The following is a 21938-nucleotide window of genomic DNA, read 5'->3' on the forward strand; positions in this document are numbered from 1 at the left end:
AGGAAACGTCTAGAACCCAACTCTTGGCCACCGTCACTTCACACCCTGAAGTCCTGACCTCACAAGCTCAGAGACAAGCGCCTCTACCGTGAACTCAGGGCTGAGCGGAGGTGCGGGGCTGGGGGGCTCCGGCGCTGGGGAGAAGACACCGTGGGAGTCTCGCCTGTCCCCAGCTGGGGAAACCAGGTGGCTCTCTGGGCCCACTGTCCCTACCTGCAAATTGGGGATACAATCAATCCTTCACCTCCCAGGGATTATGAGGTCCCAGGTAATAAGTAACATTGGGAAGGTACGCACTACGCCTTCGTTTTCAAGGGCTTTAATTATTTTTAAATCCCTCCACCTTTAACAGAAACCTTAGCCCAAAAAGCCAGTAATCTTGGAGCCTGTCCCATGTCTGTTTAGTGTCCCCACTCAAATGCGGCCTGGGTGGGGGACTGATGTTGCTTGGGAGGGCCTGCCCCAGCTGCTCCCTGTTCAGACGGGGCAGGACAGCTGTCTGGGACTGACCACGAGGGCGAGCCAGGCACAGGCAGCCACAGCCCGTGGCTCACAGGAGCCCACAGGACAGAGTTTCGATCAAAGCCGCCACAGCGGACCACCACACACAGCAGCAGTCCCCCCACCCCAGAAAGACGCCATCCCAAAACTGCCGGGGGTCTGCTTCACAGGAATCTGAGGTGGGGCTGGTGGCAGGTGGCCCTGTGTGGATAACACCGGATGGGTGGGCAACGAATTCATGAAGATTCACCATGTCATTCTCTCTACTCTGAAATTGTTCATAATTAAAAGAAAATGGGGGAAAAAAAGGCAATTCGACAAATTAATATAAAGTTCACTGGGAAATCCCGAAGCAACAAGTACACACGACTGCATGGGAAAGAGGACACAGCAGTTTTCCTGAGGCCGTGGGTCACTCACTCCACGAAGTGGCCCTCAGCAAGCCCTCCTGAAGGGCGCAGCGCCGGCCTTCTGAGAAGTCTGTCTAAACTGTCAGGAAGTGACAGCTAACCCTGCCCTCACCCCACGGAGCCCGTCCCTTTAGGCTTCTAGAAGAATTGAGATTAGCTATTGGAAAAACAGATTATCTTGTCCGGTCCGTCATCTAATAGCTGTTTCCACTTGAAAGACGCTGGGGACAGGCAGAGACAGGAAGCTAGTTTTCCTCGAGGCATCACGTGGTCACGTTATTGCCCACAAATGCTGCAAGACTTTATTAGCTAAAATGTCAACCCACACACAGATCAGGGGCCTCGCCCCCGAGCTTCTCTGGGCCCTTTCCCGTCGCTGCCTGGATGAGTCTGAGGTCGAAGGCAACAAAAGCCGTGCGCGGAGCGGAGGTGAGCCAGAGTTTGGAGCCCGGCGCGCACTGGCCCCGTCTCAGGTGGCACTTCCTCCCACCCCCATCAGAAGGCCGTGACTCCTGTATTTCAAGGACTCTCGTAAAGTGAAGTCTCTGCTCTAACTGGCCACTGGCGCCATTGTCTTCTGACACAGCCTGGCCAGGAGCCCTGCCATCTGCAGGAGCGAGTTCACTCCTTCCGCGACTTTCATGTGAGTGTATCCAATTTCCTGAAAAACAAACCAAGTTTAAATCTGGTTAATAAGTGAGGGGGTTTATGTGTCAAATCTGAATTAATCATGCTTAAAAGTGATACAATGAACTTAAACTCCACTGGAAAATGAGCACTAAAATGGAATGGATCATGATTAACTAAAGTTCAATTTATTTCCTAAAAGGATGCTGACACTTCTTTGAAAGATAGCATTAACAAGGCTGGGTGAGGTGGCTCATGCCTGCCTGTAATCCTAGCACTCTGGGAGCCTGAGGCAGGAGGACTGCTTGAGGCCAGGAGTTCGAGACCACCCTGAGCAAGACTGAGACCCCATCTTTATTTAAAAAATATAGAAAAATTAGTCCCAGCTACTTGGGAGGCTGAGGCAGTTGGATCACTTGAGCCCAGGAGTTTGAGGTTACAGTGAGCTATGATAATGCCACTGCACTCTAGCCCAGGGTAACAGAGCGAAACTCTGTCTCAAAAAACAAAAAAAAAAGGATACTATTAAGAAAATGCAGGCCAGGCGCAGTGGCTCACGCCTGTAATCCTAGCACTCTGCAAGGCCGAGGTGGGTGGATCTGGATCGCTCGAGGTCAGGAGTTCGAGACCAGCCTGAGCAACAGTGAGACCCCGTCTCTACTAAAAATAGAAAGAAATTATCTGGCCAAGTAAGAAAAAATATATATAGAAAAAAAATTAGCCGGGCATAGTGGTGCATGCCTATAGTCCCAGCTACTCGGGAGGCTGAGGCAGTAGGATCGCGTAAGCCCAGGAGTTTGAGGTTGCTGTGAGCTAGGCTGATGCCATGGCACTGTAGCCCAGGCAAGAGAGAGAGACTGTCTCAAAAAAAAAAAAAAAAAAAAAAAAAAGCCAGCGTGGAGGAAAATATTTATAAAACATATCTGAATATCTGTTAAAGGATTTGTATCTAGAATATATAAAGAATTCTCAAAACTCAGTAATAAGAAACAACCCAACTAAAAAATGGGTAGATGTGAACAGATGATTCATAAAAAATTATGGATGGCAAATAAGAAATGCTGGACATCACTGGTTATTAGGCAGATGCAAATTTAAGCCACAAAGAGAGACCATTACACACCTGCTAGAATGGTTTAAAAAACCCAGCTGAGCATGCCACATGTGGCTAGCATGTGGCTCATCTGAAATGCTGGAAGGAATGGCAAAACACGAACCACTTTGGAAACAGTTTGGACAGTTTCTTACAAAGTTAAGCACAAACGTATCACTTGACCAAGCAATCTCACCCCTGAAAAGGAAGTCACCCAAGAAAAATGAAAACTTATGTTCACATTCACACGTCTTGTATGCAAATGTTTAACAGTGGCTTTATTCATAATCACCGAAATCTGGAAACCCCACTGTCCCTCAGCTGGTAAACAGGGGAGCCAACCACAGTGCACTCACACAGGGAATACACTCAGTGAGCAAAAGGACCGAACCACTGACACCTGCAACACGAACACACCTGAAAGGCATTAAGCTAAGTGGAAGAAGCCAGACTCAAAAGGCTAAGTTCAGGCTGGTTCAGTGGCTCACACCTGTAATCCTAGCACTCTGGGAGGCTGAGGCAGGAGGATCGCTTGAGCCCAGGAGTTGGAGGCTGCTGTGAGCTAGGCTGAAGCCACAGCACTCTAGCCAGGGCAATGGAATGAGACTCTATCTCAAAAAAAAAAAAAGGCGAAGTTCTGGAAAATTCTGTCCCCCAAATAGAAAATAGACCAGGGGTTTCTAGCTGGTATCGGGACTTCAAAGCGGCACATGAATTTTTCTAGAACAACGACTGTGTCTTGGTTGCAGTGGTGTTTACACGACTGAGTGCTTTGTCAACAGAATGTACCTAAAAGGCTAAATTTTACTCTATGTAAATTCTACCCCAATTAATCTGACCTTAAAAATAAATGGCTTCTCAGGTTGCTGACTAGCAGAAGTGGGTGAAGACTGTCACCCCCAGGCAATCGACCACCCCTCCTCCCGCTGCCGTCGGGGAACACCCACTGAGCACCATCTAGGCGCCAGGCCTCCGAGCACAGCAAAACCACACCACAGAGAGAAGCATTTCCGTACTCTCACTGACCTTAATAAACTCCAGTTTCAAGTACTCTGCCATTTGGAAAGTTTTACACACCCGAAAAATGTTGCCAATGACATCTTCTGGTGAATAGCCCAGATGCCACAGGTGAGCGAGAATCTAAGAAAAGACACAATGAGGCTGTTGAACTGTTTAAACTACAAGGACCGCGGGGAAATGAAGTCCCACCCACACGGCCTTGGCCTGTCACACTGCTGGGAGCAGACGGCTCGTCCCAGGCGACATGATTTTGAGAATCGCTGTAGCTGGAGGGCCACACTCTTCAGATGTGTGGAGTAATTTAACTGACTTGCCCAGCAGGCAGTGACAACTCTGCCTATGTTTCAAACAGTATCGCAAGACGGGCTACTACCATGTTCACGTGGTATCTTTATCCAGAGTTCTTAAAACGCTTTACTAATCCGATGACTAGGGACTGCAGAGCAGAGAAACACAGCCATTCACCTGCTAGCTTTCCCCAGCGGCCAGGTCCCAGGGCACCCCCTGCAGGACTAGCCCTGAACATGTCCCAACCAGGGCAGCGATGACAGCAGTGTTCACCGGACCCACCCCACCCGCCCCGGCCAGAGTGCGGGGTCTGGAGGCAGTCCTTCCAGCCTTTGCTCTGGCAGCCTGGGCGGGCTCAGGGGCTGGGGAAGCTCCGTGTCCGTAAGCCCGAAGGCTTCTTTCAGGCCCACTCAGGGACCCAGCCTAGCCTCTCTGCCTCAGTCTCCCTGACTTGCACTCCCATGGCACAATAGGTCGAACTCTGCCCTCAATCCGGTCAACTTCCAGCCTAGTCAGCTGGGGGCCAAGGGAGAGAAACCTGTCAGACCAAATGGCCTTGAATCACACCACTGCCACCCATGTGAGTTGGCATCTGCTCAGAGGCCCAGGCCCCATAATCGGGCCAGAACCCTCCTGCCCTCCCCTCCTGGCTGAGCAGCAACTGCTGGGTCCTGGAATGGCCGTTCCCACGTTCCTGAGGAGGATGGACGGGGACACTTCTCCCAGCCAGAGGGAAGACGGCTTCGCTGGGAAAGGAGTTGGGACAGTCTTTCCTCATGACTTAGGTTGACAAATTTCTCTCGAAGAAGATATAATTATGGCAGGAAGACAGAACTTGAACTCCAGGTCTACTGCTTTCAAACTGTGATTTAGGGCAAGGATTTCAGCCTCTCTGAATCGCAGTTTTCCCATCTGTAAAGTGCACCCAAGTCCTAGCACGATTTTAAGTGTTAAGTGGAACAATGTGTATAAAGTCCCTGGCACCAGGGGCTCCCTCTGCCCCGTTCAACAGGCCAAGAGGCGGAAGCCCCCTCCCGAGTGAGGAAGCGGAGGGCTGACCTTGTAGGCCTCGTCGATGTTGGCGTCCACACAGTGCTGGATCATCTCCTTCACGAGCAGGGGGTGGGGCTCGTCGCAGACCTGGGCAAACCGAAGAGAGAGGGGGTCAGGGCTGGGGGTGGCAGGACCAGCTGGGGAGGCCCCCACCAACCGACTTCTCCGCTGGCTGTTATCATAGAAGTCTCAGCAACCAGAACAAGGCTTGGGAATGTCCTTCTCACCACCAAAGTCGTCACCAAATATTTGAAACACTTCTGACACCATGATTGCAAAATTCTTAAACGTCAGAAGTAACAATAAAGCAAACAAGGGCCAATAAAGAATCTTCACTTGGGAACAGCTTTTTTTTTTTTTGAAACAGTTTCGCTCTGTTGCCTGGGCTAGAGTGCCGTGGCGTCAGCCTAGCTCACAGCAACCTCCAACTCCTGGGCTCAAGCAATCCTACTGCCTCGCCTCCCGAGTAGCTGGGACTACAGGCACGCGCCACCATGCCCGGCTAGTTTTTTTTCTATATATATTTTTAGCTGTCTAGATCATTTCTTTCTATTTTTAGTAGAGACGGGGTCTCGCTCTTGCTCAGGCTGGTCTCGAACTTCTGACCTCGAGCGATCCTCCCGCCTCGGCCTCCCAGAGTGCTAGGATTATAGGCGTGAGCCACCATGCCTGGCCAGGAGCAGCTTTAAAGCCACCAGTCACCTTAGATCACTTGGCAGGGTGGGGTGGGGGCGGGGTGTCATCTGCCCAGAACCACTTGGAACCCACTTTAGAATGGGTAAGTCATTTGGGCCAATCCCCATGCCACCCCACCCTGGAGCAGAAACTGGTTTTTCCTTTCCCTGCAAAGGTCCCCTCCCACCCCCCGCCGGCCACAGCGTGACAGTGTGACCTCCTGAAGAGGGGGTCCCACTACTCCAACAGGCAGGTGGGTGGTGCTGGGGGCTCAGCGCCCCCTGAGCCCAGGGCTGCTTCCCTGCAGTGCCCTCCACCGGCCGTAGGTTCTGCCCTCCGGTGCACATCGGCCTCAGCCTTCTGTCGCCAGCCAGCAGCCACGCCGCCCTGGTCTTCCCCTCTCTGCAGAGGCCCCCAGTGCCTGCTCCATGACAAAACAGGACTCGAACTACCACTGTTGCTTACTGACCAGGCTTCCCTTTCCTAAGTGCCCTTGAAGATACGTTCACTGCCGAGGTCTGTACAAACCTGGTGAGAAAGAGCTACCAACTGAAAGCTTGGACAGCCCTGCCCAACTTCTACCCCCAAATAAGGGGGGAACCAGTTTCCAAGATGGCTTTCGACACCGAGTAATCAGGATGTGCTAGCAGTTTTCAAAAGAATTCCAAAAGTAAAATGCTTCCCTGGTGCAGGCGGGGAAGAGCCTTATTTCCTCGGCCTGGCTCTGCGGAGGGCCGTTCCCCCCGCGCAGGGCAGAAGGGGGTGAGCAGGCTCGGCGCTGCAGGAGCAGCCCAGGGCGTGGGCTCAGAACGCTGCTGAGGGGAACACACGGCGCTGCTCCCCGCCCCTCAGTGGCCACGTGGCCTGCCGCAGCCACCAGAGCCCATCTCCGCACCCACAAAGAGAAGGAAGGAATCCCTCTGCAGGGAAGTGCAGGACCAAGACAGACGTGTCCGAGAGCGCCCAGCTCCGCACCTCACGCACCCGCGACCCCCACCACCCACAGAGAGGTCCCCAAATCCCTCCCAACTCCCCAGCGTGAGAAGCAAAAGCGACAGGGAAAGGAAAATGGGGGCAGGATAAGCCCCCCAGCACAGTCCCCCCGCAGGCAGGCCCAGCCCCCTGTGCCCCTCCTGCCTGCCAGCACAGCCCACGTCACCCCGCCGGCCACAGTAGGAAGACTCTGCTTTTGCTGACGGTCCACCCAGTGCGGCTTCCCTACCTTGAACACATTCTCGCTGTTAATGAAGCCAAATCCCGAGAAGGTGGACTGCAAGTTGTTCAGCGCCTGATGAGCAACAAAAACGCATCAAGGGTGGTTTTTAAATCTTTGCCTCCCCCACCTCCCTTCCTGGAGTCCAGGCAGGCAGCCCATGGCCCAGGAAGGCGCTGGGTCCGTGCCCCCCACCTGGCCACCCTGCAGCAGTCACTTCCCTCCTGTCCCCATGTAAGGGGCGGGGCAGCCCCAGGAGGCCGGCGCCTAGATGGCAGCGACCCGCCTACCTGCCTCATGTCTCCCTGGGCTGTGAAGATGATGGCTTCCAGGCCGTCGTCCGTGTACGGCACATTCTCCTTCTCGATGACGTTCAGCAGCCGCGCCAGGATCTGGGCGTCGGTCAGCTTGGTGTAGCGCAGGACGGCGCACCGGGACTGGATGGGCTCTGGGCGAGACAGAAGCCAGTGAGGCTCCCCTGGCAGGGGCCAGCGTCACCCTGTCGGCACTCTGATCACTAGAGTGCAGCCGCACAATCCACGTGGAACACTCTTCCCAGCCAGCATGTGCTCAAGAGAGACTTGGTACAAACGGTAAATGTCAAAGTATCAACTGACAAACTATTACAGAGGCCTCAGCTGGCACAGCCCAGGACAATCTTGGCTGGCCACGGATTCCAGAAGGGGAAATGATCCTCTGGGACACACATGACCATGTGCCACGAGCCCTCAGCTGAGTCAGCCCTGGCCCAGGTGGCTCTGGAATCACGACACACGCTGCACACTGGGCCCTTCTGGGCAGGTCACAATGCACCAGGCTGGGTGGGAACAGACACCTGCAGTTCCCCTAAAACCCCACAGAAGGTTCTGACTCACAACAGAGGCTGAGAACCACCAGACGGACAAATGCAGAGTTCTGGAACTCTCCTCTGCCTTTGCTTTAGGCTACTATAACAGCTTTGCCATGACGCCCAACCCCAAATGTGGCCTCTCTCTCTTCTCTTCCTCTGCCATCACTGCCACGCTGGCCTTCGTGCAATGTTCTCATCTGTCACCTATCCCTGCAAGGCAAACCCTTCGACAGTCCCCTCACGCTAACTCCCCGACAGCCCGGACTCCCCTGCTCTGCACAATCTCCCTCCTTCGCCACTGTCTGCCCTCTCTTGGTGGCTCTTCCCACCAAGGATGTCCTCTGTTTCTTCCCATTCAAATCACAACCATCTTTTGGCTCCTCCCAAAGCCACCTCCTCCTGGGGCCAGCCCTGATCACCCCAGGCTGAAGCAACCCCTCTCTCCTTTGCTCTCACGCACCATTTGAAAGAACATGTACTCCTGTTAATCAATCCATTTGCAGAAAGCAAGCCAGGCCCCTCCCTAGGAGCGGGGGATGTGGTGGATGAACATCTTGACAGGGCTGTGGCTCCAGGACACAGGTTCACCAAGACAGAAAGGGGCACAGCACATAGAAACTGTGTACCGAGAGGGTCCAGGCCAGCTCTAGCACCTAGGCCGGAGAACGACAACTCGGCCTGGGGAGATGGACATCACGGCAGAGCCAAGTTCTGAGCTGGGCCTTTAAGGATGAGGTTTTCCAGGCTGGAAGGGCAGGAGGAACAGCACAAAGCCAAGAGTGAGGAAAGGGCAGAGGGGGTTCAGGGGCTGGTAGGTGCCGTAAGGCCACAGTGTTTGGAACGAGAGGGCACAGCAGGCAGATGGCATCCTGTGGACCAGGCGGGGGGGGGGGGGTGGCGGCACAGCTGTGCAGGCAATGGAGGCCACTGAAGGGTTAAGGGGGGGACTGGCAGGCTCAGGCTGGTCGTAAACGACCTTGGCAGCTGTTTGGTGACTGGGACAGGAGAAAAGCCCAGAACAATGCACCCGTCAAGGGGAGACAGGGTGAAGCCACAGACCTGGGGCAGCAGAGGGAAGGGTAGGGGGAAGTTCCAGATACCACTGAGGGGGGACAACCTTGGAATTGACTTTGGCGAGGGGCTGGCTGTGGTGGTGGGCAGAAAAGGGGGACAGGGGGTGACTCAGGGCTGGCTGGTTCAGGGCTCCACCTCTGCTACTCGTGCACGAGCTCCGGCAAGGCTGGGACTGAGCCTCAGACCGACCTGCAGCCTCCACTACACACAGGAGGCAGGGGACACGTGCCCCGCGCACGGCGGGTGCTTTGTGCGTCGAATGTGCTCTGTATCTGCTGCAGGGGTGAGACGTTTAAAAGAGCAGCTTGCCTCGCAATTAGTTCAACTTATCTGAAGTCAGGAAACTTCGCAACTGAAGCTTATTTGCGTATTTATTTACATTAAGCTTAGAAGCTGGAGTTGTATCTAAAAGCAATTAATATTCAAACTACACTGGAAGTTTCCTGTAGTAGATTTTTGTCTTTTGAGAAGCACCAAAGTTTACTCTGCCGAATGTAAGAGTCAGAACCGGGCACACGGCCTCGCTCCAGGAAGGCTGACCTCCCTCCTAACTGTGTGACTCTAGGACACAGTTTCGAAATCAACTCTGCAGCAAACAGATCATGAACTGTTTCCTCTAACGTGAAGAAAGAAACTTCTTTAAGGATTTTGCTTATATGTTTGCTATATCCCTTTAGAAAATAAAAATAATTCAGAATGCTGAATGTATCTGAAAAAATTTCATAAAAATGGAAAGTTAGGGCTTTCTCCATCAACAAGTGCAGTTTCAAATCACTGAACAAAGGCATGCCCACACCGCCCTCTGCCGGCTGCACTCTGGGGTGAGGGAGGCCTGTGTCACCGCTCCCGGCCTCCGAGATTGGTCTTTCCACTGATTAAGGAGGCGAGCTACGTACACATCCATAAATCAAGAACCTTTAATGCATTTTTCTCCAGTACACCACTGGCATCTTTTTTTTTTTTTTGAGACAGAGTCTCATTCTGTTGCCCGGGCTAGAGTGCCGTGACATCAGCCTAGCTCACAGCAACCTCCAACTCCTGGGTTCAAGCAATCCTCCTGCCTCAGCCTCCCGAGTAGCTGGGACTACACGCATGCGCCACCATGCCCGGCTAATTTTTTTCTATATATATTTTTAGCTGTCCAGATCATTTCTTTCTAGTTTTTTTTAGTACAGACGGGGTCTCACTCTTGCTCAGGCTGGTCTCGAACTCCTGACCACGAGCGATCCTCCCGCCTCAGCCTCCCAGAGTGCTAGGATTACAGGCGTGAGCCACCGCGCCTGGCCACCATTGGCATCTTGAAGGCAGAGAACAGTTCTCATTGAACTCATGTTCAGCACCAGGGCAGTACTTGACACCTACTGAGAACAGGTAAGTGTTTGGTGGTGGGTGAATAAATTAATGAACAAATGGCTATCTGGGGAAGGTAAAAGAACATGAAGGATCCCCAGCAACACTGGGAGCCCCACCAAGGCTGGAAACTGTGACCTTGTGGGGGCATCACCCCTGGTAACGTGCTTGTCTGCAACAGCACCCGGCAGCCTGGGGGGTGTGGGGGAAGTCGCTCGGATGAGCTCACACAGCTGGGGATGAGCAGGGCAGAAGTGAGGCGACAGGACAAGAGCAGAACATCTGGGCTGTGAAACCAGCAGGAAGCTACAGACCGGACCTGGGCTCCAAGCAGTGAGGAAGCAGACAGACCGAGGTAGGAAGCGAGCTGGAAGGACAAGCACTGAGGCTGGGGAGGAGACCGTAAGATTTCGTTCTTTCTTTCGTTTTGTCCTAACCTGATGAGGAATTCTTTTTTCTGAGACTGTAAGATTTCAAAAGTGAGGTAATTCCTGGTGATAACGAAGCCCGATGTGTAGACACCATCTACACATCCCAGTTCCTGCACTCGCTGTGTGACTTTGAGCAAACTACTCAACCTCTCTGAGCTCCAATTTTCTCATCTCAAAAGTGAAGCTAATAATACCTCCTCAGTTGATTACGTTGCAAAATGTCATGTTATATATGATAAATACATATAATTTTTGTCAGTTAAAAAATTAAATTAAAAAAAATTGGTTATACAGTGGTTGGCCCATGGTAGGCTATCAAAAAGTCCTGTTCTACTGCTAAAGAGCCAAGGCGAGCACCAGGTGGACCCCGGCCTTCCAGAGCTCACACTCACCTATGATTTTATCAGAAGCATTACAAGCAAGGGCAAAGCGAGTCGTTTTAGAGTAGATTTCCATGGTTCTCCTCAAGGCTTGCTGGGCCCCATCAGTCATGCTGGGAAGAAATACACAAAGAGGCAGTTTGCAACTGGGACCCGCCCACTGGGCACAAATCCTTCCCTACATAAAAACCCAGGACGTAGGACATGGCCAGTGTCTTAGACAGCTTCTCAGAAGTAAATCAGGCCACCCCACAAATGCTAAAACCCCCACAAGCCACTTTCTCAAAGACTACCCAGACAGCAGTTAGTCCCTACAGCATCCAGAAACAACCTCTCGGTGAAATTCACAAAAACCACCATCACGTTTGCAGGAACTAGGCCTCCCTTCAGCTCCCCCATGATATAAAATTCAAGAGAAGAGCTGTGACATCAGCTGCCAACTTTCCTAACCGAGCCCTAACTGAGTGTGGGCAGCCCCCGCAGGAGCCCTCGGGGGTCTCACACAGGCAGGCTGCACATGGGTGGGGGGGGAGTAGGGCTGCTTCTGGATGCTGTAGCTACTGCTTTTCCTCCTGATTTAATAAAGCCCAAAAAGAGATCAAGGTCAAAAGACATTTGGCAGAGCATCCCACCTGTCTGCTTCATCCAGGATGATGATCTTGTGGCGACCTTTGGGAAGGGTGACTTTTTGTTGAGCAAACATTTTTATTTTATTCCTCACAACGTCAATGCCTCTGAAACAATAAGTCAAAATTTTATTGTCACCTTCTGAAACAAATTCAGTTACCTTCATGGGAACTTTTAAACCCTCAGTATGTAATCAGGGACTATATATAGGACCCAATTTTAGTTTTTGAGTTTCTTTTTTGGGCAATTCTAACTATAAGGATGGATATTTCACTCCTTTTATTCTTTTGTGGAGGTCTTCCAAAGAACAAAAAAAATACTTACAAAATTCGTTTTATCTTGCAATTACCATATGGGTCCACTGGACCCTTTTACAACCTAAGACACATTTGGCCTTAGTGATCTCATTTTTCCTATATCTTAAAACAGCTTGCTACTTCATTATTCCAGTAATTACTGCATCGTAATTCATCAATTATTCTCAACTATGCTAAAAAAGATTAAAATAATAAGAAAATGAAAGAATGGTGGAATTGCCTAAAAGGATGATGCAACAGTGGGAAAAGAAAAAAAGACCATCAATACTGCCTCAACCTTCAGTTTTTTAACTGCACTGCTTGAGGTGCTGTGTTGTTTTTCAAGAAGGCGTGAGAGAAGTTCAGGTACACCACCTTTGTTGTCTTTTAAGCTTTCATTGACCAGAGCTGAGAATTCAAAAATTTTCATTTTCCACCCGCAATGGCAAAGAAAAAAAAAATGTCAGAGGAAGACTTTTCATAATCATTAGATGAATCAGAAAATGACAGCAGAAAGACCAACAACAGCATTCTAGACTCTGCTAATAGTGAAACTGGCCACAGAAGCAAAATCTCAGACTGTGAGTCTTCAGATGCCCATATCCTAGAAGAATTTTCTCAAACTGAAGTATCAAGGAGTGAACAATATACAGTCGTCCCTTGGTATCCACAGGGGATTGGTTCCAGGACCTCATCAGATAGCAAAATCCACGGATGCTCAAGTCACTTATATAAAATGGCACAGTGTTGGCATATAACCTATGCGCATCCTCCTGTATACTTTATATCATCTCTAAATTCCTAACACGGGTAAAATGAGTATACCCTATCTGAAATGCTTGGGACCAGAGCATGTCAGATTTTGGATTTGTTCGGATTTTTGAATATTTACATTATACTTACCAGTTTAGCATCCCAAATCCGAAAATTCAAAATCTGAAATGCTCTGAGTGCTTCCTTTGAGTGTCATGTAGATGCTCAAAAATTTCAGATTTTGGAGGCTTTCTGAATTTCAGTTTTGGATTTGGGATATTCAACCTGTAATATCTAATACAACGTAAATGCTATGTAAATAGTTGTTAAACTACATTGTCTTTTATTTTATTTGTATTATTTTTATTGTTATATTTTTTTAACTTTTAATTTTTTTCCCCAAATATTTTCAATCTGTGGTCGGTTGAATCTGAGGATGTGGAACCCGTGGATACGGAGGGTCAACTGCATTTCTAAGGAGAAAAATAAGTATATTTTCATCTAGTTAGGCATTCAACGGGAAGAACTTCATTCCACAATTACCTTGCAACAAGAACTTGGACATCTCATTTTGCTAATAAGACATGTGACAATATTCTTTCATCATTTATGAGGTTTGCACACCAATAGTTACCTGGTACAGTTTGTTAGTTAACGAAAGCTAAAGGCAGGTGTGTACACAAACGTGACTCGAAGGAAATAGATAATATCGAAATAGGAAAAGAATTCACTATATTGACCGTTCTAATGGGTGTTTCTAAATCTAAAATAAAAAATATTTTCTAATTATGGGCCATTCTCTCTCCTAGAAAATTAAAAGCCAGCAAAATCTTCAAAAGTAGTGGGTTTTTTTGTTTTTTTTTTAAGAGATAGGGTCTTCACTCTGTTGCACAGGTGACTAGGGTGTGGCGGTATAATCATAGCTCACTGCAGCCTCGAACTCCTGTGCTCAAGCGATCCTTCTGCCTCAGACTCCCAAATAAGTGGTATATTTTGATGATATGAGTATTAAGTATGAGAAGAACAAGAGATGATGGTAAGCTAGAACCTATTTGTATTTGATGACTGGAATCAGCATTTACAAAATGGATAGTTTGAAAGCTCACGCATGACAGCTGAGGAGCAGTCAGTCACATTCAGAGGACACTGCCCATTTCAGGTACATACAGATCTTCAAAACCAGGAAAATATTAAAGAGCTGAGAACCATGCCCTCAAAGGAATAATCAAAGGCAGACTTCACAGACATGTCATCCCACGGGTTCTCATTCCATAATCCTCCATTTCATATCTGAAAGGTAAAGCAGCATCTCACACCCATTAGGTTGACTACTATCAAAAAAAAGCACAGAAAATAACAAGTGTTGGCAAGGATGTGGTGAAACAAGAATCACTGTGCGCTGTTGGTGGGAATGTAAAATGGTGTAGCCAATATGGAAAACAGGATGGCAGTTTCTTTAAAAATTAAGCAGAATTACTAGAGCATCCAGCAATTCTACTCTGGGTACACATCCAAAAGAACTGAAAATAGGGTCTCAAAGAAGTACTTGTACACCCAGGTTCACAGCAGTGTCATTCACCATAGCTATAAAATGGAAGCAACTCAAGCGTTCACTGACAGATGGATAAACAAAATGTGGTATTATACACACAACGGAATATTATTCAGTCATAAAAAGGAAGGAAATTCTGACACGTGCGGCAACATGGATGAACATCAAGGACACTATGTTGAGTGAAATAAGCCAGTCACAAAATGACAAATACTGTACGATTCTACTTATATGAGGTACGTAGAGTAGTCAAGTTCACAGCGACAGAAAGCAGAAGGGTGATTCCCAGGGGCTGGGTGTTGTTTAATGGGTAGAGAGTTTCAGATTTGCAAAATGAAAATGTTCTGCCATTCAGTTGCACAAAAATGTGAATACATTTAATACTACTGAAGTGTACACTTAAAAATGGTTAAGATGGCAAATTTCATGTTACGTATATTTCATCACAATTAAAAATAATTTCTGAAAATTTTCATTAAAAAAAAGTAAACAGCCAATCAACAAGTAGGCAATTCTCATGCTCTTTCACTGGGAAGGAAAACACAGCTGGCACGGCGAGCTCCAACCACAACATGGAGCTGAAAAAAATGCTGTTTCTGTAACAATTCAAAACGTAAAAAGCTCGCCACCCTTCCAGCCTGTCATTTGTCATTTGTCAGTGACCCACCTGTCATTTGAAGCGTTGAGTTCCAAGACGGCATCCTTGAGTGCTGGGCCCAGCAGGGCTCGTGCCAAACACAGGATGCTCGTGGTTTTGCCAGTTCCCGGGGGGCCCTAGGGACAAGATCTCCGTACGTACTTCGGGCCACCAGAATGACCTCAGTGTAGCCCCTGCTCTGCGGCTCACCACTGTTTGCACTCACCTTCCCTCTGACCCCCCACCCCCACCACAGCACACACCAGATCAACACAACCACCACCCCACAGGCTTCCCGACTGTGTTCCCTCTGCCGAGAGGAATGGTGCGACCCCTCTGCGGAGGAAGCACGTATGCAGGCAGGCAAACAAGATGCCGAGACGCCCAACAGGACCAGGACTGAGTACTTACAGCAATGATGATATTGGGCACATTCCCTTCTCTTGCAAACACCTGAGGGAAAAATGTTCATTGAAAATGGTCAATCCTTAAGCTTCACGCACTGATCTCCCCAGCCACACAAGCCCGTGTAGGAAGCATGGCCACAAATTTCTCCATGTGGACGCTCCATGGAATTCTCACCTCAGCATCCTCATTTCCTTTTTTTCAGAGACAGAGTTTTGCTGTGTTACCCAGGCTGGAGCTGGTGTGCAGGGGCTATTCACAGGGGTGATCATAGGTCACTGCAGCCTCCAATTCCTGGGCTCAATGGATCCTCCCACCGCAGCCTCCCAAGCAGCTGGGACTATAGGACACTGCCCCTCAGCATATTTGAAACTGAACTCATCATTCTCCTTTACAAATCTGAGGCCCCGCCCATGTTTCCTCTTCCATGCACTGTCCACATCACAAAGCTGAGGTCACTGTCATCCTTGGTTGGCCTCTTGCTCACCCTATACAGCACCTCCATTATGAGTACTATGGCTTTGCCACTCTTCTCCTTCAACTCCAGAGTCCTTCCCTTCTCTCCAGTCCCACGACCACCTTCTCAGCCCATAGTCTCTCGCCTGAATGCAATCCACAGGCCATTAACTGGTCTCCTTGCCTCTAATCTTGCCCCACTGCAATCCATTTCCCATACTGTAGGTACAACCTCTTTTCTAAAGTGTGTATCTGTTAAAAATTTTTACCTAACTAAAACCCTTGGGTGGCTTCTTCCTGTCCTCACTATGAAGCCCAAACTCTCTTTTTTTTTTTTGAGACACAGTCTCGCTCTGTTGCCCGGGCTAGAGTGCAGTGGCATCAGCCTAGCTCACAGCAACCTCAAACTCCTGGGCTCAAGCAATCCTTCTGCCTCAGCCTCCCGAGTAGCTGGGGCTACAGGCATGTGCCACCATGCCTGGCTAATTTTTTGTACATATATTTTTAGCTGTCCAGATCATTTCTTTCTATTTTTAGTAGAGACGGGGTCTCGCTCTTGCTCAGGCTGGTCTCGAACTCCTGACCTTGAGCGATCCTCCCGCCTCTGCCTCCCAGAGTGCTAGGATTACAGGTGTGTGCCACCGCGCCTGGCCGAAGCCCAAACTCTTAAACGTGGCTCACAAGGCCTAGCACGACTGAATCCTGCCCACCTCCCCAGCCCATTTCTCAACCCATCCTAAAACACACACTCTCCAGCCTTGTTACTCACAGTGGGCCCCACAGAGCCGCAGCATCACATCCCCTGTGAGCCTGTGAGACACGCTGACTCTCTGGCCCCGCTCCTGAACTACTGGATCTGACTCTGCATTTAACCAAGATCCCCAGCAATTCATACACCAAAGCTCTTTTACCTCTGGGCCTTTGCACATGCTGTTCCTACTGCCTCCCCTCTGCCTGCCCCCTACCCTCCAAATGTGGCCACCTCCCACTCATTTAGCTTTGGTGTCACTTCACCCACTTGTGGACTGAGTCACCGTGAGCAGGTTCACTCCTCCTGCCATGCTCTCCCAATGACATGCTGACTTCCTCTCATAGAGTGCTTATCACAGTACCTGCTAGCTTTAACGTAGGCCCCGTTAGACTGTAAATCTCACAGGGGCAGCAATCGTGTATTTTGTTCACATAGCAACAGTTCCTGATACTGCATCTGGTCCAGAGAAGATACACAAATACTTGTAACATGAATAAATCGAAAGAACCTTGGTAGCTATTAAAATCTAAGCCCCTACTTACTACAGAGACGGCCTGTCAAGTCTCACATAGTGGCTTCTAGATGCTGCCTCTAAAGACTTCCAGGGCTAGGAATTCAAAGCTTGCTCTACTGCTGAACATTTCTGCTTGCTCCTCTTTGTGTCACCCTGACGTCAGCTGTGTTGTCACTTAGCCATTTAACTCCTCTAGGCAGGGGTTGGCAAACTAAAGCCTGGGGTGAGGACGGGGGTGGAGAGAATCCATCCTGAAGCCAGTTTTTGTAAGCCTCATAGCTAAGAATGGTTTTTACATTTTTAAAGGATTGTTTTTTCAAAAAATAAAGAATATCAGACAAAGACCTTTAATGGTTTGCAAAGCCTAAGATATTTATTATCTGGCCTTGACAGAAATAGTTTGCCGCTCCTGCCCTAGGGGAATACAGAACAAGTCTGAGAACCCCTCCCCAATAAGCCAGCCCTTCAAGCAATTATCCCCCATGGCTTCCATTCTTCCCCACACTGAAAGCCTACCGGGCCCTCAATTCTTCTGGATTTGTGGTTCACCTCTCCCTCACTATTTTGGATGTCTTCCTTCAAACACCTGGAGCTTATCAAAGCCACAGTAAGGACAACAGACCATCTTTTAAAAAGTCACTCACCTCCAGCCTGCTCACAGTGTCTTCATTCCCGACAACTTCATTCAGCTTCACTGGTCTATATTTTTCAACCCTGTTTTAAAGAAAATGCATAAAAATGTTGGTGATTTTCACGTTGCCCAAAAGAAAGCACTAAAGGGCAATCCTGGAGAGTTCTGTCAAAAGATTATATACATTTAATAAAAATGTGCCAAATGGCTGCAAGTTTTCAATTTAAGGAGGTACCTAAGTGCCATTTGAAAAGTCCATGAGAATTGTACACCAAAGGCTTCAAACCTGCCACAGCAGAGAAACACCTGTGGCTGCTGGAAAACGGCCAGAGGCAGGCCATCTGGAGCAATGTGACACTGGGCTGCAACACGGTGCGCCTGTCACAACCGAGGCCCAGCACATGCAGCACTGACATCATTTGGTCTGACAGACATGGGTGCTACCAAGCCCCTTTCTCATCCCTTACCTGCCAGTTTCTGCAGACATGTGCCAAGGGCACAGCAGGGCTGGCTAGACGGAAACCACAGGCCTATCCTGCGATCCTATCGGGCTGTATGGAGTAGCCAGGCCAGTGGCTTATTTAGACCAATAGTTTTCTCTTTTAAATTAAAAAGCAAGCTATGTTATAAGACAAAAGGATTTTCTCCACCTCTGAGAATAGAAGTGGTGGTAAATTTGCAATGATGTGACCATCAGAACTTCCTCTGCCCTTCATTAAATTCTCTGATTTACCCTCAGCTTGCACCCTGTGCAGGTACTGGTTCTGCTCCAGAAGTAGCTGTATGCAAAGAGGCTTATTTGCCACAAACTACAGAAAATAGAGACAGCTCTCCTCCAAGACTAGCAAGTGGAGTATGCTTGTTCTTACTCATTGTTCATACTCAGCGGCTTCCAGGTGCCAAGCACTATATAAGGGGTTAGAGATCTCAAGGAGAGGAAAGTAGTAGGTATGGAGACGAGCAAGACATGATTGTTGCTCTAGCTTTCCGGCTAGCAGGGACATCTAGAATAGCGCTGTGCAAGAAAAATATGCAAGCTACATAGGTAATTTAAAATTTTCTGGTAGCCACATTAAAAGGTAAAAAGAAAACGGGTGAAATTAATTTTAATAGTTTTTGAACCTAATATAGTCAAAATATTATGTTCAACATGTAATAAATATAAAAGAATGAGGGAGCCATTTTAAAAATACTAAGTCAGAGTAGGTGGTCCCACCGGGTAGCCCTCACCGCCGTTAGCACTGTTCTGAGCGAGACCCCGCTCGCAGTTCAGACCGGCCACTCTCGACCCCAGATGGGCTCGGTGACCCACGCCCCTCGCCCTCTCCCAGCAATAACCTCGACGCCGCGCTGGGCCTGCCGCTCCCTCAGGATCGCCCCCATCGAGTCCCCGCCCCCGGGAGCCTCCGGAGCACGGCCCGCCACTCGCCCACCCTCACGTCCGCTTGCGCCCACTCTCTGCGGCCTGGGCCCTCACCACGGCAGCTCGTAGTGCCCGGCGCTGCCGGGGGCCTTGCCGGGGGCAGCGGGAGGGTCCTGGGACCCGCAGTCGCCCGCGCTGCTGCAGCTCGCCTGCACCACCTCCATTTCCGCGCCTCCTCTTCGCGCCACCTGTGGCTCCGCCCCGTGACGCCCTCACGCAAAGCCCCGCCCCTGGGCCCCGCCGGGCACGAGCGGAAGTCGCGCGCCTGCCCCTTTGCGCGCCTGCCCCTTTCCGCGCCTGCGCAGAGGACTCCGGCCTGGCGGGGCTGCCGTCGCTAGAGGCCGCGGTTGCTACGCCAGGTCTGGCGTCCGGCCTGGGAGCTAGACTGAGACGAGACACGGCCGCGTTGCCTTGGGAGATCCAGAAATGGACGTTTGTGTGGTTTGTCTGGGAGAGTCTCCGCGGCGGAGTGGGAGCATCCTGCCTCGTGCGCGCGGGGAGGAGCGGGGGCCCGTGGCGTTGTGGCCCCTACGCGGCCCGGGCGCGGGGACACCCTCGGCGCTGACCTGGGATCTGCCGGTGCCCAGTTCCCCGGACTGCTCCGAATGTCCCAGTGGGCAGCCAGGTTGGCTGGGCCTCCGCGTCCGAGCGGGCCCGGTACTGGACGTTTATTGTCAGGGAATTCTCCGCTGCAGGACGGGAATTGCCACCCCAACCCCCGCCCCATTTTGCAGAAGGGGAAACTGAAACTGTCCCTCTGTCAGTTGTAGTTTTCATTCCAGAAACATAGGTACTTCACATGCACAAGTGCTTTGAGCATTCTTGTGGGCTGTTTTTCTACCTATTGAACTAATTTTTCCTCCCATAGCCCAGATGTCGTAATTATGATAAATAATGACTGTCATTTACTACGCCCTTACTTGCGCTAGCTCCGAAGTGGATACTCATATTATTCTCGTTTTGCAAATGGAGACACAGGCTGAGGAATGATGAAATAATTTGTCCAGTGCCATTTAGGTTGTCAGTGGTGGCGCCGGGATTCATTCCCCCCAAGGCTATTCGTATAAAATTCAGTTTTACTGCACGTACCATATTGCATTATAATTTCGGGAATGGCCGGGCGCGGTGGCTCACGCCTGTAATCCTAACACTCTGGGAGGCCAAGTGGCAGGATTGCTTGAGGCCAGCAGTTTGAGACAAGCCTGAGCAAAAGTGAGACCGGGCCTACACTAAAGGAAAAATTAGCCGGGTGTGGTAGTACCTGTAGTTCCAGCTACTCCGGAGGCTGAGGCAGGAGGTTCGCTTAAACCTAAGAGTTGGAGGTTGCAGTGAGCTATGATGACATTGCTGCACTCTACCCCGGGGGATCTAACGAGACTCTGTCTCAAAAAAAAAAATTAATTAATAATAATAATTTCAGGGTAAAGACTGGCTTTAACATCTGAATTGAAGAGAAGGATTGGTAACTGTTTTTCCCTATCCCCAATGCTTAGCACAGGGCCTGGCGCACTGCAAGTGTGTGAATGTCTTTAATGAATAATGAGAAGTCATGTTTCCAGAACAGCTTGGGTCAGCTGTGAGGAGGTGGGTTGCTTTCACCAGAGGACTGACCAAAGCCCCATGGTGATTTTCTTTCCATCGTCAGTGAAAATCTGCATATATTATAGGTAGAAGACCTTGTTTTGTAGGCAACTGATTACTCATTCAAATAAATATCTGCTCCAGAATCTATATTGGAGGACATTGTTTTCTATTTTTATCCTTATCGTTTAGTTTTCTTCCTCCAAGAAACCCTGCCTGTCATGGAAATTTATTGGGGGAGACAATATTACTGTTATGTTAATTATGCACGTGTAAATTGGTGCTCCATCTTTTCCAGCCTGAGTGTTTAGTTCCTTGAGGACAAGATTCCTGCCCCCTGCTTCCTAGTTTCTTCCCTTGTACATAATAGGTGCTGAGTTGATGTCTGCCGACTGCTCATTCTGGTTATGCAGCCAGACTGACTAGATCCAAGCAGTGGGCAAAATTTATCATTGTGTTCTATAGGATGAGACAAAAACATGTGCTTCCTCATTCTTTTAGAGTTATCGCCAGTTGGGCAGGAACCTCAAATTCTGAAGTGGTTTGTTTACTGTTAGTAATTATTGAAGACTCCAGATTCAGAATTATTCAGTGTTTTTCTTTTCCCCTTCTATATGATTTGGGCATCTCTCTTCCATTCCCCACCCCCTCCTTTTTTTTTTTTTTTTTTGGAGACAGATTCTCACTCTGTTGCCCGGGCTAGAGTGCCATGGTGTCAGCCTAGCTCACAGCAACCTCAAACTCCTGGGCTCAAGCAATCCTCCTGCCTCAGCCTCCCGAGTAGCTGGGGCTACAGGCATGCGCCACCATGCCTGGCTAATTTTTTCTATATATTTTTAGTTGTCCAGCTAACTTCTTTCTATTTTTAGCTCTTGCTCAGGCTGGTCTTGAACTCCTGAACTCAAATAATCCTCCCGCCTGGGCCTCCCAGAGTGCTAGGATTACAGGCGGGAGCCACCATGCCCAGCCCCATTCCCCTTTAAACTGATGGAGCCATCTTGTATATTTTTTAAATTAGTATTCACAGGTTCTTTATATTTCTGGAGGAGAAAATACAGACTTGTCTTGAAATATAAGCTTTTCTTGAAATGTCTCTGTGGTTTTTCCTTGGGATTGTTCCTATGTGGTAATATTCATGCTTTCCTTATAATCAACTGTCACGCACATCCCTTCCACTGTATAAAACAGTTTAGAAACTAACCAATTTCAATACATGCAGCAAACGGTGTGTAATTCTTTCTCCTTTCATGGTTCTTCTCCAAAAACCTGACTCTACAAAAGGCCTTTTGGTGCTGCCAGGACTCTGCTCTCACTGATGTGCTTGGAATGCCAGGAGAACCAGAGAAG

At 49.4% G+C, this 21938-nt stretch overlaps 1 protein-coding gene across 2 annotated transcripts; it reads right to left on the bottom strand.

Annotated features, from left to right (window-relative positions):
• Nucleotides 1-1157: 1157 nt before the first annotated feature.
• RFC2 (replication factor C subunit 2) lies at nt 1158-19241 on the bottom strand. Of its 2 annotated transcripts, XM_045543122.1 has the most exons (11): nt 19065-19241; nt 17601-17670; nt 15242-15283; nt 14861-14967; nt 11598-11699; nt 10978-11078; nt 7171-7328; nt 6890-6955; nt 4999-5079; nt 3658-3771; nt 1158-1572 (listed from the first exon to the last, which is right to left on the bottom strand). In XM_045543122.1, exons 1-11 carry the CDS (start codon nt 19172-19174, stop codon nt 1462-1464), a joined length of 1062 nt encoding a protein of 353 aa, XP_045399078.1. In that variant the 5' UTR covers nt 19175-19241; the 3' UTR covers nt 1158-1461. The 2 variants fall into 2 exon arrangements, with proteins under 2 accessions (XP_045399078.1, XP_045399080.1); XM_045543124.1 differs by lacking the exon at nt 3658-3771 and having other exon boundaries at nt 19065-19199.
• Nucleotides 19242-21938: the final 2697 nt, after the last annotated feature.

This window comes from Lemur catta, chromosome 2 (assembly GCF_020740605.2).
Source record: "Lemur catta isolate mLemCat1 chromosome 2, mLemCat1.pri, whole genome shotgun sequence".
Taxonomy (NCBI): Eukaryota; Metazoa; Chordata; class Mammalia; order Primates; family Lemuridae; genus Lemur; species Lemur catta.

Bases quoted from the DNA above. Each gene is read 5' to 3' on its own strand.
- RFC2 (XM_045543122.1), bottom strand. From the start codon at position 19,174: ATGGAGGTGGTGCAGGCGAGCTGCAGCAGCGCGGGCGACTGCGGGTCC. The intron at 11,079-11,597 runs GTGGGATGCTCT...ATTTCTTCCCAG, and splicing joins ATCCTGGATGAAGCAGACAG to CATGACTGATGGGGCCCAGC. The intron at 7,329-10,977 runs GTGAGTGTGAGC...TGTCTCGCCCAG, and splicing joins TGCTTCTGATAAAATCATAG to AGCCCATCCAGTCCCGGTGC.